Source organism: Hydra viridissima, unplaced genomic scaffold, assembly GCF_058129835.1.
Source record: "Hydra viridissima isolate aposymbiotic clone 2 unplaced genomic scaffold, HvirCarnegie_v1 scaffold_1, whole genome shotgun sequence".
NCBI classification, from domain to species: Eukaryota; Metazoa; Cnidaria; class Hydrozoa; order Anthoathecata; family Hydridae; genus Hydra; species Hydra viridissima.
In genome coordinates this window covers 10,435,113-10,454,146 of record NW_028324300.1, presented here as the reverse complement: position 1 = coordinate 10,454,146, position 19,034 = coordinate 10,435,113, and the positions used below count along the sequence as shown (strand labels likewise).

Here is a 19,034-nt window from a genome sequence, read left to right as displayed (position 1 = left end):
GAGTGTTATTCTCACTTGAGAATAAGGTGTGCAGTATGTTAGAAAAAGACGAGGAAGTATGTAAAAAGGTATTTGTTAGCGTCACTTTCCTTTAGATGAACTAAAAAAGCGACTATATCAAAGATATTGCCTAATTAATGTAAAATATAAAACACAAAAAAAAATGTTACGGAGGAGTCTTTGATAACAGCAGATCAAAGAACTTTCGGTTTATCTTTTATATGGTTAAAACTTTTTGTTTACAAAAAAAAAAAAATCTTCTGTAATTGAAAGTTACACCATTATTAGCTATACCTACCTACCTACCTACCTACCTACCTACCTACCTACCTACCTACCTACCTACCTACCTACCTACCTACCTACCTACGTATGTATACATGTATCTATATATGTATCTATATATGTATCTATGTAATACATTTAAACTAAAAAACATAAATATATATAATCAATAACTACAGAAGTCGTTAAAAATTATAATTCATTATTAAAGAGCAAACAAGAAACAAGATTTTAATAAAAGACGAAAAGAAAAAACTTCGTTTGTGTATTTTATTACGTAAGAATTTGTTATCATATAGCAGCTACTAAGATAACACGACGGGGAAATAAAAACTAAAGGTTGCCATATTAATTCTTATTCCTATTTCTATTCCATACTAAATAAAATCCTCATATTCGTAGTAATCGTCGTTACCGTAGTCCATATCATTTTTCGTAGCTTTTCCAGTTTTAATGGTATCTTTTTTTGCAGCCGCACTTTTCTTTTTTCCTCCTTTAGTCACCTTCAGACAAAATTACTCATTGTTAAAAGAGTGCAAATATTATTTTACAGTAAGAAAATATAAATATATATAAAAATTACTTAAGAATTTAAAGCACCAATTTTATGAAGGGTAATTACCTTCGTAAGCTTTAGTTTTTCAGTTGCAACTATAGATAATGAATTTGATATGCGCTTTATATCTTCGATGTCGACTGAAAATTAAATGCCGAACAGAAAATTAGGGATAATGTTAAATATGGAATTTCTACAGTGCTATTTAAAAATTCAGCATGCTTAAAATTTAAACTGCAATATTTTTATTTAAATTAATTTTTTAGACAATAAAATCCTAATAGAAAAAAAAAGAATGAAATTTAATTCAGTATGATGTATCGTTTTTTTCAAAACAAGCAGTAGCCACTAACAATGTATAAATAGTCTCTAATCATAAGTTTTGGACATGTGCATTCCAATTATGACGAATCAATCTAAGCCGCCATCAACCGAAAGAATAGAGTGATTGTCCTAATACAATATAAGAAATGTTTCTGGGGTCGCATTACATATGAAGGCCATGAATCCCTTTGCTATACGATGACCAACATAGATATATAGATGTTTGAGAACATTTAATTCTAACTAGAGAAACTTTTTTTGGCAAAGAACGTGAAAGGACATTCCAGCAAAATAACGCTCCATGCTACAAAGCAAAAACAGTAACCGCTTGATTTAAAAGAACACTTTCGAGTACTCCAATGGCCAGCTCAATTGCTTGATTTGAGCCCAACAGTACTGGATCGAAAACTGACCTAAGCTCCTGCAACATAAATCGAAAACTTTAGAAAAAGTTAGAAATTTTCCAACAGTTTATCAATCGAATAATATCAAAAATTTTTCAATTCTTTTAGAATAAGGAGTGAACTTTGCATGGGGAACTCTGCCTTAAAATCTAACTTATGTTGAAGTGTGCTAAACTTAAAAGTACTCTTTAAAATTTTTTTTTCAGTTACTTATTTAAACTTAGAAAACTTGATTAAAACATAGAAGTTAATTCATATTATTAACTTATTATAACCCTAATTCATTAAATAAATTTCAATTTTAAAATAACTGAAAATTCTTAATTCAATTTTATCACTTTTAAAGAAAATATTACAATTTAAATCTTAAGTGTGCCTAATTTTTGATCAGCAATGTATTTTAAAAGGTTTTGCAAAAAGGATACAAGAAAAAGAAAAAAACATACCTCCTGCACAGCAATCACGAAATAGCGTTTCTAGAAATATAGGGTACTCTGATTTATCCTAGAAAAAAAAAAGTTATTTTATTTTAGTAAGCAAAATAACTAATGTTAACAAACAATTAATGTTAAATAATTAGAAGCTATTTCTAAACCCTTTTTATTAATGTTTTATTAAAAAAATGAAAAATATATACAAAAATACACAATATAAACAATTATCAAAAATACGATATTAGTTAAATTAAATGAGACATAAAAAAACAAATAAACTTATAAAATATTCAATTTTATTAAAACGCAAATTTCACTAGGCATTCATGAACTTACTACGCACAACTATACAACTGAAGTGTGTTGCTAGTATAATTATAAAAAATCTTTCTGATCTGATTTGAATTAACATAGGTAAAGATAACATAAATAAACCTTAACGTAATTTTTATACTAACCATTGACTTTTCCTCAACATTTTAAATTCAAGTATTCAATTACAAAGTATTAACATATAAGTAATAACATATAGGTATTAACATGTAAGTTAGGCCAGTCTAGTGGATAACCAAAATCAGAAAACCAATAAAATAGCCTCATTCACTGCATAGAACTAACACTCTGGTGCAGTTCATTTTAGATGAGAAGCAATTGCAACCTAACATTTAGAAATCATAAGGAACAATAAAGTTTATGTGTTAAACCTAAAGTAAGTGGAGTGGTAACTAGGTAGTAGAAATAGTTGAATAAAAGTAATAAAAAGTCTGCAAGTGATACAATAATTTAACAACCAATGATTGTAAAATTTTACATGCATCTTAATGATGCTGAGTATGGGTGTTCTTCTGAATAACTGTCATTTTAACAAAAAAAATTCATTTAATTAAAGGAAATACAATTTAACGTGAAAATCAGCTTATTGGAATTTTTCTTTCATTATGACAGCACTTTTGCATCAAAATCAAAAACCTGCAAAAATACACAACATTTCTTTAATACTTTTGTTTCAAATCAAAATAAAATACACAGAAATTACTTTTAACCATCTTTCTGGCAGTGTTGTTCAAAGCAAGAATGTTTTTTTGAGGCTTTTCTTTTAAGTAGATTACTAAAATTATTAAAATGGCTACTATTATACTTACTTCGTACTTTGAAAACTTTTTAACTATCATTGCAGAGAGCTCGTTAAATTCCTCTTTATTATTTGGTTCAAAATTATCGATTGTCTTAATGCCAGGTATGCTGGATACACCTTAAAAGTAAGTCAAATTAAGATTTGAAATTAAAAATACCTAGTAAGAACTTAATCAATTAAAAAAAAAAAAAAAAAAAAAAATTCTTATAAATATGCTGAAAAAATGTAAAACTTTTTTTACCAAAAGCTTCTTTAGCTAATTCCAAATCTGCTTCTTCTTGTAACCTAAGAAGTTTTAAAAATTTGAAAAGTTTTGATAACTAAAACAAAATTTTGCAACAAATCTTATTTACCAAAAAAAGCTAGTTATCTTTAAACTCACTACATGAGGCAGGTAAATAAGGTCTGAAGTTCCCGAAAAACGGTTTTTCGGTATTTTTCGGGGAATCGAAAGGAATCGAAGGTTTCGGTTCTTTATCAGAATCGGAATCGAAATTTACCGAAATTTCGAATCTTGCCTAAAATAAGGAATCGAAAAGAATCGAAGTTATCGGTTCCTTATCAAATTAGGAACCAAAATTTACCGAAGGAACCGTTTTTCGGTAATTCCAGTCTCTGCAGGTAAACAGTATAAAATCGAAAACCAAATTCATCTCATACTTTATTTTCTAGTTATTAAAAAAGTCTTTAACAAGACTTCTAACCCACAAAATAATCAGAAAGTATTTAATTTATTCTCTTTGTTAACAATATTATTACTAGCAACGCCAAAAACACCGTCATCTTCTTTTAAAATAACTTTACCTTTAAAAAAAGTAGGCTCACTAAAGTGATAGAACACGAACAGTCTAGTGATTATAACTAGAATTTAAAACTATTCATAATACTTAAAATTATCAAACATTTTAGAGCATCTAATATGATTGATCAAGAAATATTTATAATAAAGCACTCACAAACACCATTAGGGTCTTTTTATAAATAAAGTGAACCCACCCATATAACATCATATGTATACTAGAACTAGCAATAAGAGGTGGTTGTAAGCCAAATAAATGCTACATACCTCTGGTTTTTTATTCTTTCTGACAACTGCTCTTCAGCGCTTAACTCTTTACTTGACTCAGCCAGTGCTTCTATTTCCTAATAAAATTATTATAATAATAAATATCCTAATAAAAATATTCTTATAACATGAAACTTTGAATTCTTTAACAAAAATATGCTACTTTTTCAGAAAAAAAGTACTTTTTGTTTGGCAAGTAGTTCTTGCTTCCGCTTCTCTTCTCTTTCTTTGATTCTTTCATCCAATGGCTTCTTCTTTTTTGGAGCCGTAACAGATACTTCTGCTACAATCATAATAAAACAATTAACATTTATACAATAAAAAAATTCCTAAATAATTTTAAGACCTACCTATTATACAACTATCTTATTCTTTGGTTAGTAATAAAACATATTTCCTGTGCATTGAAAAACCACTGCAGATATATAAATACAGATCTGTTTAGCTTTAACTCTTTTAAGAGATCACATTACTGGACTAGTAATTGTAATTGATTTTTAATTCTCTTTTTTATCTTCAAAAAAAATCTTAAACTACAATAACAGTTTTCACAAGAGGAAAACAAGAAATTAGATTTGATGACACATGAACTACTTGAAGACCTCAGATTTTGATGAAACCTAGATAAAATTGTTTGTAAAACAAATGTTGATATACAGTAAGCAAATAAAAACTTCAGCTTTAAATCATGTCCTTGAGAAACTGCCATTTGTATATTTAAAAGCTTATTTTCATAACCAATTTTCCAAAGGCCTTTAAATTTCATAATCAGGAATAATCAGACTGATACTTCAATATATAAGTTATAATAATAACATAAAAAGTAGAAATATTTCAATCCACAAATTAAAAAGGTAAAGGAATACAAGTGTTCTAGAGCCTAATTTGCTGAGTATCTTTAAATGGTAGATTATTATTTACAAAATAAAAATAAAAGTTGGACACAATTAGTAAAATGTTCGAAAAAATTTTTTTCTTCATCTCAGCTGCCAAAAACTAGGACAACACCACATCCAATGATCAAGGTTTTCTACTATTTAAACTCATTTTTGTGATGATAGCAAAAAAAAAAAAAAAAAAAGCGAAGAGACTTAGTATACAGAATTGGATTGGTAGCTTAAATTGATATTTAAAACTAAATTCAGTAATGACTTTATATGACTGATAAATTAAAATGTTAGAAATCTTTTTTTGTTATTCTATGTTAAAAATGTTATGTTTATAAGTATGTCTCTTAAAAGAAAAAAAGCATGATGCTCCATTCAATACAATTCAAAAAAGGGATAAAAACAGGCTTGTTGCAACAAACATAAACTATGAAAATACAAATTTTTTTGATGATCCAGGAAGACTAAAATTACTATTTTAAAGAAGAACTAAACCATTAAACAAAATTTCTCATGCATTGTGAAAAAATTATGATATCCATTAAGGCCTTGTTCATGGTTACAGATATTAGACATGTAATTTTAGTTTTTATACTAAGAAACTACATAATTGCTGTAGTGATCAACAAGGACCCTGGTTGAATTTGGACTTTTTAACAACACCTGCCAGGGCCCAATTTGATAAAACAAGGGTGGAGCTGCATAAACTTTTCTTTAATCAAAATTTTTATTTTTTTTTTAAATTTATTAAATATATTTTCATGTTTTTAAGTCCTGCTCATATTATTTATGTGGGGCCAGGATTATTAAAAAGTCTTGATTTAGCAAGGACTGGTGCCAAATTGGTCATTAGCTTGGACAAGTGAACGCAATGATGTAACTAAAATATGTTCTCTTTTTATATTTGCAATAACTTATGTATAAAGCGATGTACTGCTTTAATGCAATGATGGTCAAAAATCATACAGAAATTTTCATACTTAAACATGTTTTTTTTCAAAGTAGCATTGAGCAGATTCCTTGCACTTTATCTTAAATGAAAAAAGCTGTCATACTCTGCAAAGTCAAGTAATATTAAAAAATGACCAGATACTAATATCACTCTTAAATGGTGCAATTGCATTGAATGGCTTTTAGCTATGAAATGGTGATATTGTAATTATGAGATGTTTTAAAACTTCTCAATAAATTCACTGATCAAGTTGAGCAACTCACTAGCCAAACTAATTAATTAGACTTTTTGAACTTTAAGTTAGAGTGTCAAAACACTTGATTGAGTCTTAATAAAATTCCATCATAGTAAGCATTAACTACAGTAAATGACAAAAATAAACTTATAATTTAAAGAGAATTACAAAAAAGGATGAAAGTTATTTTATCATTCTTTTATCCACCTCTTGTTTTATGGAGTTAATCGATTTAAAAAATGACAGGCTAAATTATTCAGGACAAATTACAATTTATGACCATTCATTAAAAATTATCAGATAGGCTTATCATATAAAGCTGACAAGTACTTTTAAAGTGTTTTGTTATCACAACTATGCAACAGTCTTAATTTGTTATGACACAACTATTGACAATGATAACTTAGGAAAACTGACAAAATACACAGCTTTGGAATAAGTTCATGTCACACTAAAAATCCAAACTGACCTAACATTAAGCATCTTCTTGGTTTGCTAACAAAAGCTTTAAGAGCCTATTCAAGAGTCTAGCCTATGTAGATTACCCAATTAAATATTGTACTTCTAGAATACTCATTAATAGTGTAACCTTATAGTTGTGTGACAGCATAAGAGCTGTTTTATCTAAGGACAACTAAAAAAAAAAAAAAAAAAATCTTTCATATTTTTCTCAACCTAATCTCTCAAAAAATAAATATAAGCTAAAACCTGTTTTCCCATGTCCCTAAAATATTGAGTGTTTTGTTACTTTAGGAATGCTTTAGTGACTCTTTGCTATTGCTTTTTAAAAAAATAAAAAATAAAGACTTTCTTAAAATTCAACTTTACTTACATTTTTTTTCTACCACATCTTCATCATCCCAATTGTCCTAAAACAAATGATTTACTAAATACAAAATAAAAAAATCATATGTTAGAGTGCAAACACCTATAATGTTTTATCAAACAACTATCATGTGTCTTATCAAAATAAATAATGTGAATACTTTTAAACCATCATCATCTTCATCCTCTCCATCAAAAATAGATTTTGAAACTACACTTTCAACTATGATTGCTGCTTCAGGTTCAAAGTCATCATCATCTAAATTGACATGCAGGTTTGAGTAAGGAGAAAAACTTTTTCATAGGATTATCTATCTTGTATGAAATTAATTTAATATTTATTTTTAGACAGTAAAAAAAATCTTATTAAACAAAGTTATAAGTTAAAATAAAAGTTACCGATTTTTATTAAATACTACTTTTATTATTACTATTACTATAATAACTATTATTTTTCATTAACTTTATCAGAAAAAAGTTAGTGTGTAAAATGTTTTAGAAATGTTTTAGCTTTATGGAAATATTTTAAGTTTTATGGAAATATTTTAGTTTTATGTTTTAGGAAATATTTTAGTCTTAATAGTTTTAGGAAATATTTATTCAATCAGTAATTATATACATTAACTAAACATGAAGCCCACACTAGAAAAATAATAAAATGATAAAAACAACCAATTAAGATATTTTATTAAAGACTTAGAAGACACTCTTTCTTCATATCTAAAATATCTTAAATCTGGTAAAACTATAATTACTTTAAACCTAATCTTTTATTAGGTTTAAGAAAACTCATGAGCTTAAGATTTTAGAACTCATCAAAAAAACTGGCAGCAAAAAAATATTATAAAACAATATGAAATCATATTCAATAATAAATGGATAAGTTATTGCTTACTGAGGTTTAAATATGATTTACTTAAACTTCAAATACTCCTAAAAAATCAAATCACTGATCTTACAGTTCTGTAATTCAAAACTTTACCCTTTCCAAATGTTTTAATATGTGAATGAAGAAGATAATTGGTAAGCTAAGGATATGCAAGAGGTTGCTTATAGCATATTAGCAAATTACAAAATTATTTTTCATATATAAAACGGACTTCAAGTTGTAAGATTCTTTATTGCAGAACTGTATTTTCCCTCATTATGTCATGTAAACATTAAATTTCTCTCTATCATGTTGACATAAAGGTTTCAATCCCTAAAAAATGACAGCTATTTAGTTATAGAACCTTAATAACAATAAAAAAGACAATTTATACAAAATTGAATTATTCAAAATGTAGATATTGATAGCTGAAAGTCCTACCACTTATAATCTGGATATAAATTACCTATTACATATAAAGCTTAATTACTCCTAAAATAAAATATTAGCTTAAATACACACACAAAATTACATGTATATTTTTTACTAAAAAATATCAAAACAGCTAAACTAAAATTAACTAGCATTGCTTTAAAAAACTAAGAATCAAAAAACCTCCCAAGAAATTATCTAAAATTATGTAACCCAGTAATGTTAAGTTAACATATATGTATATGCTAAAAAGAAATCTGATATATATGAGAAAAAAAACAAAAACAAAAATAAAAAACATTTTTTATTATAATAAATGTTTAGATATATAAATTAAAAATGTATCCTACCCCAAGCCGCCATCTTATAACTTTCACTCCGTGATTTTCCATGTCTCGTATTTTTCAAAATATATGTGACATTACAAATTGACGCATTTTCCTAAATAGAGTGAGTTCAAGCGATACGAAATTAATAGGGATAAGTGTAAACAATCAAACGAAAAAACACACTATTTGGACGATGATAATTTCAAAATAGATAAAGTAATTGTAAATTAATATAATATTTATGGTCTTTATATTATGTTAAAAAGATTCACTTTTATTCGGTAATCTCTCAGGAGGAGTTTTACTTCTAAATAACACGTGCGCACTTAAATCGCAAAATTTAAAAAAAGGAAAGGGACGAGTGTACTACCTAATCGTAACTAAAAGAATGGTAGGATAAATGTGGAAACAGTGTGATAAATGTGGAGACATTTTTGGCAAATGTGAAGACATTTATCCTTCCATTCTCTTAGCTACAATAAAGTAACTTTTTTAAAATACAGATTTACTGAATATAAATGTTGCTTAGATTGTGACATTGTTTATATAATTAATATTTTTAGACAATATTAAATTCAATACAAATTTAAAATAAAAGAATTTTAAAGGAAAAAAGAACTTTAAAATAAATATTAAAAACTAAGTTATGATTTAAAAACAAAATTTAAAAGCCTCCTTATAATATTAGATAATCCATTTTTAAAGCAAAGAAAACTATATTTCAAAGTTATCATTTTCTAAATAACTATACCTTTATGGCGGTGAAAATCTGTTGTTCTTTTAAATAAGTGAGAGAGTTTTAAGTTAGTTTAGTAATAGAATTAAACATTTAAGCACTCGTTAAGTTATGATTTACTTATAGCTTTTTTGTTAATTATAGATTGAACATAATGAATCTGCATGAAAAAGCAGGTGTTGTCACAATACCTAAATTTCTTGATGGAATTTCATTTAATGAAAATGGTCAACTTGCTCTTACTGCATCAAATCTTAATGGAAAAACATGGGATGGAGTTATTGCTGTTTTCAATGATGCACATTTTGCACCTAACATTCCACATATTGATAATGGTTCATTAAATGAAAGTGGGTGTACTGCAATTGAATGGATAGATATAGAGAATATTGTTACAAGTACTGATGCAGGCTCTATTGAAATATGGAAAAAGAGTGAATCTCCCATGCTTGAAAATTCTGTTGTATTTGCTGAGCATAGCGATGTATGTTCCTCAATAAGTGTTCTGAAACAAACAAAGCACTTGTTAAGTGGTAGTTGGGATGGTAGCATTAAAATATGGGACTTGCAAACTGATGTTGCACTTCATACTATTATGTATCATACTGATAAAGTGTTAGATGTTACTTGGGATACTAATAGTGTAGGAATATTTTGCTCTGCATCAGAAGATGGTACTGTCAAAGTATATGATAATAGAAATGAAGGTAAACCAGGTTGTTTACTACTTCACGATCAAATTAGCCATCCAACATGTTTATCTTGGAAAAGCAACAACTATGTTTTTGCTGGCTTTAGCAATGGTGAAATAATTTTATTAGATTTGCGCTATCCTTGTTCTTGTCCTTTAAGAGTTATTAAAGCCCATAAAAAAAGTATCAATAAACTACTTTCAATTGAGAATTTGATTATTTCTGCTTCTAATGATTTTTCAGTGAAGATGCATAATGACTTTGAATGTATTTATGAAAATGTTAGACATTCTGATTATGTTCAAGATTTAGCATTTCAAGATGATACTAAATCTGTGTGGTCATGTGGATGGGATGGTGTATTATTTGAACATAAAATCTATGCTCAAACAGTAGATTTAGTTGACTGATGTTAAAAGGTTGGGAAAAATTCCATAAAAAAATAGTTATTTCCATGTTGCATTAGTTTTTTTTTAAAAAATTATGGAGTAGAATAAGGTTCTTCTCATTTTATTTTGTTTGTCCTTTTACAATTGTACCCAGTTTAAAGCGCTTGAAGAAAAAGTTGATAACCTGGAGGAGAATTTTAAAAGCATTTTGAAAAAAAAGGGTGCATTTATCCCTATCCAAACATTTATCCCTATCTAAAGATATAATTAAAAATAAATGTGTTTTTATTTTACTAAAAACAAAAATTTCAAAAAACATGAGTTCATGGTTCAACCCTTCCTCATCTCTAATTTTATTTCTTAAATAGTAAGTAATTAAGGGTTTCAAGTTATATCTTATATAACTTATAACTAAGGTTTGACAAATTGTTTCTTATATAATCTATGAATAAGGTTTGATAAATAAATTTCAAATAAAGAACTAACTAAAGTCAATCAGAAATAGTAATATAAGAGTAACATTACATTGACATTTATATGTATGTATTAGTTATATACACTATATTAGTTTTAACCACAAAATAAAGCAAACTTCTATTGCTTAGGATAATCTTCATGTTTAATACTATACTAGGCAGGCTCCAAAAGTTGGGGAGAGAGGTGTGTGTTTGGATGGCCTATCCAATTATAAATGTTGCACAAAATTTGGTGACTTTAATGACGGATTGAAAACCTAAAATAAAGACAATACCACCTGAATGTCTTCACTAGGAGATTTGAAATCTGTCATGGAGTTATCAAAAAAAGAAATATGTAACAAGCAGTTACATCATGCGCTCATTGTTATTTATGTAGAGTATGAACTTTGAAATCAATCCTTTGTACTATAACTCCAATTTCATTGAACTTAATGAAAAAATTGTGTTTTGGTGCTAAGTACAAAAACTTATTAGGTTCTAGATGACCCTGGTATAATTACATTATAAATAATTTGTATTTAATGACTTCAGTACCTTATATATCAGTTCTGTATCACTAACACTACACATGTGCAAGCTTTGTTTTCTGTAAAAAAAAGAAAACAAAGCTTGCACATGTGTAGTGTTTTCCTAACCGTTAAAGACTGACTTAAGAAAAAAAAATGGTTAAAAGGAACGCTTCTCTTGGTCAGTTGAAAATTGGGCTAAAGTCATTTTTAACAACGAATCTAATTTTGAGGTCTTTAATAGGGAAGGAAGAGTGTTCGTTGAGAGATTGAGGTCAGAAAAATACAACTCTAGATTGGTGGTACCAAGGCTCTAAAGTAGTCGAGGATCCTTAGGCATCTGGCGTTAATTCTTTTTAAAGGAACAACACAATTCAGCATTTAAACAAGTCGAGTTAATCATATTAATTATATTTTGATTTTGAAAGGGCTTTTGTCATCTGCTGCAAAATTTGATGGAGGTGAGCATAAATTTGCTTGCTAGAAAAACTGACACTTCTTAGATAATTTGTGTTTCCCACCAAGGACACTAAAAGATCATTTACAAATCTATTTTCACCATACGATTTGTTACATTTGCTGAATTTTATATGGTCAGTGTATAGTTTGTGACCTGGCACTAGTTGTTTCTAAATTACAAAGTAAAAAAATTTTGCAACATGAATTTATCTTACTCTGCTATATCCTTCTGGGTAGTTAGGTTCTTTCCAGATTGGAATGGATTAACAAACAGGCATTTCAGTAAGATTTGATTTAGAAACAAGACTGTCATTAAAGGCATTACTATTTGTTAAGCTAAATGAATCATTAAGTTGATCAAACATATCAGAAGAGTTGAGAGTTCGAGAGGTTTCTCTACTAGACCCATATAAATTGCTGGGTGCCTTCCAGTTCTTAAAAGATGAAAGAAAACTTTGAGTTACGTTATTAAATGCAATGCATTTAAGAAACAATATAGGCGAGTAGAAAACAAAACATCATACACTTTTTTCACATTAATAATGTTCTTTCATTAATGTCTCCATTGCAGTGAGAAGTTGAGCAATTTTTAACGATGCTTAAATAATTTTTAAATGAATTTCAAAGCTTTTCTTACTGTTTTGATTGCATTCTTTTCTTTTAAAATATCCTTAAATACAATACAGCTATATCAATTTCATTAAAGTTGAAGTTATATCTTGGAGAACCCTCCAAACCACAAAAGTGTGGAACCCTGGATGTTAAACTTAACATGTATATGCGTAAGTTTAATTTCTAAAGCAACTTTATCTGCATTCTAATATGAACATAAAGGAATGCTGAATTTAAAAAAGCTAATTATTAAATATAAAAAAATTTACCTCAAACCCATAGTTTAAATTAGAAGTATATGTAATATACAATAAATATACAATGTTTTTAATAACCTCAATGTTTTCTTCAACACAGCATGGTTTAGTTTTTGCACAACTTTTACTATCATATTTCTAAAATAAGCTGATAAACCAGAAAAAAATATTTTAAAATAGTATTGAACATTTATAAAAAACAGTTTTTAAAAATGTTCATCATAACCACACACATTTAATTATCTGATTTGGTAATGGTGGAACAACTTTTACAAAGGCGTTTCCTTGCTTGTTCAACTCCTCAGAATCATCTTCATCATTTAAAATATAAAATGTAATAATACTTGTTTCATTAAAATAATGAAATTTTTTTATCTGCATATAAATGTATAAGTATCCTAAATTGTATTTAGCCTCCAATTTTAAGACCTTTGCCTCATAATTTTTCTAAGAAGGAGAACCAGATTTTAACGCCTGGTTCTGCAACAGTGCATTAAAATGATTTGATGGCCACTCTGCAACAACATTTTCTCCATATACAACAAGACCTTTAATCCAGTCAGTTCAACCAACCTAAATGAAATTAGTTAACTAATAGTAAGTATTTAATTTTAAAGAGATTTTATACCTTTATTCTATTAAACTTTTCCATTTTATCGAAAAAGAAAAATTAAAATGTTACCTCAATAGAAATATCAGTAACAAAATCGTATATAGAATATTCAAAACTCATTTTAATTTAAGTCTTAAAATGCTGTTTCAATAAGTAAAAAAGAAATAAATAACAAATGATATTAACAAGTATCAGAACAAGGTTTTTGAGATCAAGATTTTCTCAAATGAATTAATATTTATGATGTTCTACTATCAAGTTGTGCCGCCATTGGCTTTAATGATTCCTGTGAGGCGATTTTGAATTGAGTCGACTAACTTCTTTGTTGTATCTGAACCAATATGAGCCCAAGCTTGTTGAAGCAAGATCTTCAGCTCTTCTTCTTTTTAATACATCGTGAACCAACTTTTTGATCCAAAATAGCCCACTAATGTTTAATTTAATTGAGATATGGACTATGAAGAACTTTTAAAGCAACTTTGAATAACCATTCAAGAAGCTCAATCTTCTTCTGGATAAAAAACTCTTTTAATATGTTTGACATACCGTTGGGATCGTTGTCTTGTTGGAAGATGTTTCCTATTCGCAATCCTCTCTCTTGAAACCAGAAAAATTTTATTAAGAATGTTGACATTAACCTCAGAGTCCGTAATTCCATCAATATACTCAAGTTTTCGAGCTCTATTCCAAATAATCGATCCCCACACCATATAATTGCCTCGACCAGATTTCGCTGTTCCTCGAATGCAACTGAGTTTGAATGCTTCAATTTCCTTTCTCCATACTTTTTTAGCTCCACACCATTTGAGCACCACTTCGCAAGATTATATTTTGGTTCGTCAGTCCACAAAACTTTTTTCCAAAGTTATAACGGCATGTTACATATTGCTTTGTAAATACTAGCCTTCCCAGTAAACACGCTTTAGTTGGTCCAACTGACGGGCCAGTATTGGCTACAGTTGGCTAACTGTTGGCATTTCTTGCCAACCATTAACCGACTGTATACCGCGTGTTTTTGAATCGTAAAAGTTTCCCGTAAGTTTGTAAATGTATATTATAAATATATTCACTTAGACCATGCGACTAATTATTAAAATTATTCAAATAGATTCATTCAATGATTAAAACTATTCAATAGAGTTAGTTTAGTTTGAAGCTTTTTATCATTTTTTTCTTTCAAACGCTTTTTCTACCCTTTAATTAAACTTTTAAACTCAAACTCTCGTACACCTCTTAATATAACCGTTACGCTGGTAAGTAGAAATATTTTACATTTATCCATTAGTGACACATTCAGATATAATTTTTGACATTGGTTGAGTTTTTAATTTATTTTTATGATGACACCATTGTTGTATTTGTATAAGACATTTTAGCTCTATTTTAACTATTATCAAAAGTTTAAATACAGCTAAAATGTATATGCGCGTGTATAGTAGTATGTTTATGTGTGTATTTCTGTATGTATATGTATGTATGTTTGTATGTATGTATGTATCTATATATATATATATATATATATATATATATATATATATATATATATATATATATATATATATATATATATATATATATACAGAGTGTCTGCCAGATCAGGGGAATTCAGGGAAAAGTCAGGGAGATCAGATATCTGCAAAAAATCTAGGATAATCAAGGAAATTAGGTTGAATTTTAAAAAAATCAGGGAGAAATCAGGGAAAATGGCTCTTCATCAAACTTACATAACTTAAATAAGTTGTACATAGTACATGTAATATAAAAGTTTATTTGGCAGATAGTTTTATGAACTTCACTTGCATCAAGCGAATCTTGAATCTTCACTTGCAAAAATGTAAACAATTATACAACCCATATTAAATGTATCAATACTTGATACATTTAGTGTGGGTTGTATTATTGTTTACATTTTTGCAGTTGAAGAGCATTTTTCTAAACGAATCTAGGTCAATTTTTGTGAAGTTGAATTTGGGTAACTTTAAGTTAAATCAAGGAAAACAGGTAGAAGGTCAGGAAAGTATCAGGGAAAAGTCAGAGAAATCCACCTAAAAATATTGGCAGACATCCCTATGTATTTTGTATATATTGCATATAATATATGCCATATACAATATTGACATAATATATGCAGTATATAAATAAATGGTATATGCAATTGCATATACAATATGACATATACATTTCATATTAAGCATATATAACATTTATATTATATATATATATATATATATATATATATATATATATATATATATATATATATATATATATATATATTCATATAATGCATATAATTATAGCATTTTATTAAAAGGGACTTCGACTTCTGAAAACTATGAGAAAACTGTTCAAAATTTTGGGGATCAGGAAAGTAAGGTTTTGGATAAACTATTTGTTTTTTTGTTTTTTTTTTTGTTTTACTACTTGTTATACATTGTATATGTGTTATGCATACATACATTGATTAAGATGCTGACATATTGACAAAGGAAAACTATTTATATTTTTTGTAAAGAAAATTAACTTGTGTTTTAATTAAAGTCATAAATGGATGAAGGCTTTAAAAAAATACATATTTCATGTTACAAAAATACACATTTCTACTTTTTTATGCAGATAAAGGTTTTAAATAACGCTCTTTTCCATGGCCTTAATAACACAGCACAAAAATGTGCTAGAATACCATTTTTACAGCAATCAATTCACCTACAGGGATAAATAACATGAATGTTTAAAATTTTAACTCCAAATATTTGAGTTCCATAACACCTTTATCCATGTATGTCTTCAATTTAAAAACTAAATTGTGTTTTTGAAACCAGTTTTCCAATAAGATTCAAATGCAATCAAATATTATTTAATTATTTATGTATGTTTATAGAGAAGTTAGCAGCTTTGGAGTTAAGATTAACAAAGCTGGAGCAAAAAAATAAGTTTTTAGAAGTTCAAAGTTTTTTGGATAATGAAGATATTGTTGTTCCCCCTGGCCTTCCAATGGAAAGTAAGGAAGATTTGGAGAGGTTTAACCTTATGATACAGATGAAATCTGAGATGGCTCTCTATAAAGTTTGAAATTATTTTTTGTATTATAATGTTTCTAGCAGTCTTCAGGTTGCGTTTAAACTAGTAACTATTATTTTATAAGATCAAAGATAAGTTTTTTTATAAGTCTTATAATTGTAATTTATCAAAGGTAATTTAATAATACCTTAGTTATATTATACTGCATTACATTTTCATTTACCTTTGAAAAAATAGTTTAAATAAAAAAGTTGTAATATGTAGCATTATTTGTTTTTAGGTCAAATATCTGCGTTCTATTGGCGGTAAAGTTGAACGTCCAAAATACATATGATGTGTGTTGGGAGCCATGTTTTCCAAAAATTTTAGCGTTTTATGTAATTTAAACGGATCTTCAAGTAAGATGATAGCTACTGGAATGGGCAAGGTTAAGTTGCGATGTTATCATTTTGTGTTAAAGTGCTTACTATGTAAGTATTACTAGTTATGTAAATTTTTAGTCTATTAAAGTCAACTGTATTTTTATATTTACAAAAATATGTTTACAACACTAAGAAAGAATATAATATGTTAGTACTTATGACAATTACCAGTGTTGTCATTAGTTGTAAATTTGTAAGATATTATATTCTCCCTTGGTGACTTGAACTTATTATCATATGCACATATTTTTAAAACTGCTAACCAGTTAATGTAATTCTTGATTTGCAAAGTATACGTATAAGAGCTTAAAAATAACTTAAAAAGTAATTTATATTTAAACAAAAAAAAAATTAAGTTTTTAAATTTATTTTCATTTTATTCTTTTAGCAGCAGTAAGAATTCAGTATCTTAATTCCAAGGATAAAATTATTTACCCGATGGTTTCAAGATGGTTTCAGGGCGCAAATGATCAAGGAGATGGGCGAATAAATAGACAGACGAAAAGCAAGGTTCTAAAAAATCAGTTGCAGTTAATCAATGAAAAGAATATTTAGTTATTATTTTCTTTTGAAAATTTATAAAAGCTTATTTTTCTTGATTTTATTTATAAATCTAATTTTTCTTAATTATTATTAATAATTATCTAATAAATCGCCACGTTTTTAAATATTAGCGTTTTACAATATTGTTTTTAATTAAAGTTGCCAATATTAGTTTCAAACCTTTAATAATATTAACTACAATGATAGAATATTTTTAGTTCTTTATTTGTAAATATTTTTCTTTAATGGTCTGGAAATAGAAGTGTAATGATAAAAAATTTGTTCTTTTTTTTGTATTCAACTAAGTTATCTATAAATAATACAATATTTTGTGTCGACAGTAGTACTGTTTGGTAAAGTCTGATATACAAACAATCACTATTTGATAGAAAATTAAATATGAAAAAGCAAAGTTATACTTTGTTATTAAGCAATATTCAAAACATGATTTATAACTTTTGCACTTTCAATTTAAACGCAAAAGTGAATTTAAGAAATCGCGAAAAAAAATCATATAGTTGGGCCGGTAATGGTACCAACTGTTAGCCAACTGTTTTATTACTGTTGGGCCGTTAATGGCAAACAATTGTTTAAAAACAGTTGGCTAAGTGTTGGTAAAAGCGTTACGTTTTTTTCACGGTACCAACTAAATAGCCGACTGTTGGCCCAACTGTAGCTAATAGTTGGTTATTAGGATCGGGCCAACTACTTACCAACTGTTCGATGTTTACTGGGTTCGCTCTTGCTGGGGATTTGAAAGGAATGGTTTCTTGCGAATAGTAAAAGGGCTCACTTGAGTTCCAAGTTATTTTTCAAGATGGCTTAATGCTATTGGTGCTGATAAAAATTGGTTTCTCTGCACCATCTTCAAAGTTCGTCGATCAATTCTGGGTGTCATTTTGTGGTTTGCTCTTAATCTTAGTTGATTTTTTACTTATGCAAACCTTTTCTGTTTTTTAACCAAGTTGCTGATGGTTCCTAATGCCATTCCATTCACTTCTAGTAACAATCTGAATAATTTACCTTACTTTGATAAGTCGTAAACTAAGTTGCGCTAAGCTTGCGACCATTCCTAGGTTTTACCTCCCATTTTGAATGGTTTCAATTACAAATCAAATAGCTTTGAAATATATCTCGTTTGAAATATACCTCGTTGAAATATATCTCGTTTGAAATATATCTCGTTACTCATTACTTGATAATAAAATAATTAAAACAATTGCTTACAGATATTTTTTAATTATCACTTAGAAAACGCTGTTTATTTTCGGATAATTATATTTCGTCGAGGTTTTAATGCGCCTTAAGAATCGTTAATTTTTGAGCAAAGAAAGTTAATTAATGTAACTCTGTTTTTATTTTCTGAAATCTGGATTAAACTTTGAGAATAATTATAAAAGTTTTCATTAAATTTCTTTTTTTCTGAATAACTTGTCAAAGTTTATTTTTCACAATTAAATTTTTGTGTTCAAATACTTATCTCTCTAACTATATCTATAGTTCTATTAGGTATATCAAAAAGTGAAAGTCGGTTGTTACCAACTAATTATTTAGTAAACTTTAAAATGAAAAA

At 27.6% G+C, this 19,034-nt stretch overlaps 2 protein-coding genes and 2 long non-coding RNA genes across 9 annotated transcripts; 2 read left to right on the top strand and 2 right to left on the bottom strand.

Annotated features, from left to right (window-relative positions):
* Positions 1 to 625: 625 nt before the first annotated feature.
* On the bottom strand, positions 626 to 12,158 carry LOC145187539 (eukaryotic translation initiation factor 3 subunit J-A-like). 2 transcript variants are annotated; one of them, XM_090099946.1, is made up of 11 exons: positions 11,922 to 12,158; positions 8,754 to 8,844; positions 7,265 to 7,362; positions 7,111 to 7,147; positions 4,387 to 4,487; positions 4,205 to 4,281; positions 3,380 to 3,423; positions 3,146 to 3,255; positions 2,016 to 2,073; positions 908 to 981; positions 626 to 788 (listed from the first exon to the last, which is right to left on the bottom strand). In XM_090099946.1, exons 2-11 carry the CDS (start codon positions 8,764 to 8,766, stop codon positions 663 to 665), a joined length of 738 nt encoding a protein of 245 aa, XP_089956072.1. In that variant the 5' UTR covers positions 8,767 to 8,844; positions 11,922 to 12,158; the 3' UTR covers positions 626 to 662. The 2 variants fall into 2 exon arrangements, with proteins under 2 accessions (XP_089956072.1, XP_089956064.1); XM_090099938.1 differs by lacking the exon at positions 11,922 to 12,158 and having other exon boundaries at positions 8,754 to 8,859.
* LOC149893300 (uncharacterized) lies at positions 9,606 to 14,232 on the bottom strand. Its single transcript, XR_016456278.1, has 3 exons — positions 14,022 to 14,232; positions 12,941 to 13,435; positions 9,606 to 11,282 (listed from the first exon to the last, which is right to left on the bottom strand). It is a non-coding gene; the product is annotated as an uncharacterized LOC149893300 (long non-coding RNA).
* Positions 9,623 to 10,673, top strand: LOC145188112 (methylosome protein WDR77-like). Its single transcript, XM_080064677.2, has one exon. It carries the CDS (start codon positions 9,623 to 9,625, stop codon positions 10,568 to 10,570), a length of 948 nt encoding a protein of 315 aa, XP_079920803.2. The 3' UTR covers positions 10,571 to 10,673.
* A 163-nt stretch (positions 14,233 to 14,395) lies between the features above and the next one.
* LOC149893299 (uncharacterized) lies at positions 14,396 to 17,608 on the top strand. Of its 5 annotated transcripts, none has more exons than XR_016456287.1 (4): positions 14,396 to 14,510; positions 15,790 to 15,846; positions 16,357 to 16,966; positions 17,307 to 17,600. It is a non-coding gene; the product is annotated as an uncharacterized LOC149893299 (long non-coding RNA). The 5 variants fall into 5 exon arrangements; XR_016456286.1 differs by lacking the exon at positions 14,396 to 14,510 and adding an exon at positions 14,605 to 14,728; XR_016456289.1 differs by lacking the exon at positions 14,396 to 14,510 and adding an exon at positions 14,619 to 14,728 and having other exon boundaries at positions 15,776 to 15,846; positions 17,310 to 17,608.
* The last annotated feature ends 1,426 nt before the right edge of the window (positions 17,609 to 19,034 follow it).

What these genes read in the sequence shown, in the direction of transcription:
- LOC145188112 (XM_080064677.2), top strand. Translation starts at nt 9,623, where the DNA reads ATGAATCTGCATGAAAAAGCAGGTGTTGTCACAATACCTAAATTTCTT.
- LOC145187539 (XM_090099946.1), bottom strand. An exon ending in ATTAGCTAAAGAAGCTTTTG is followed by an intron (nt 3,256 to 3,379) that starts GTAAAAAAAGTT and finishes CTTACTTTTAAG; the next exon opens with GTGTATCCAGCATACCTGGC. An exon ending in TCGTGATTGCTGTGCAGGAG is followed by an intron (nt 982 to 2,015) that starts GTATGTTTTTTT and finishes TTTAATTTTCAG; the next exon opens with TCGACATCGAAGATATAAAG.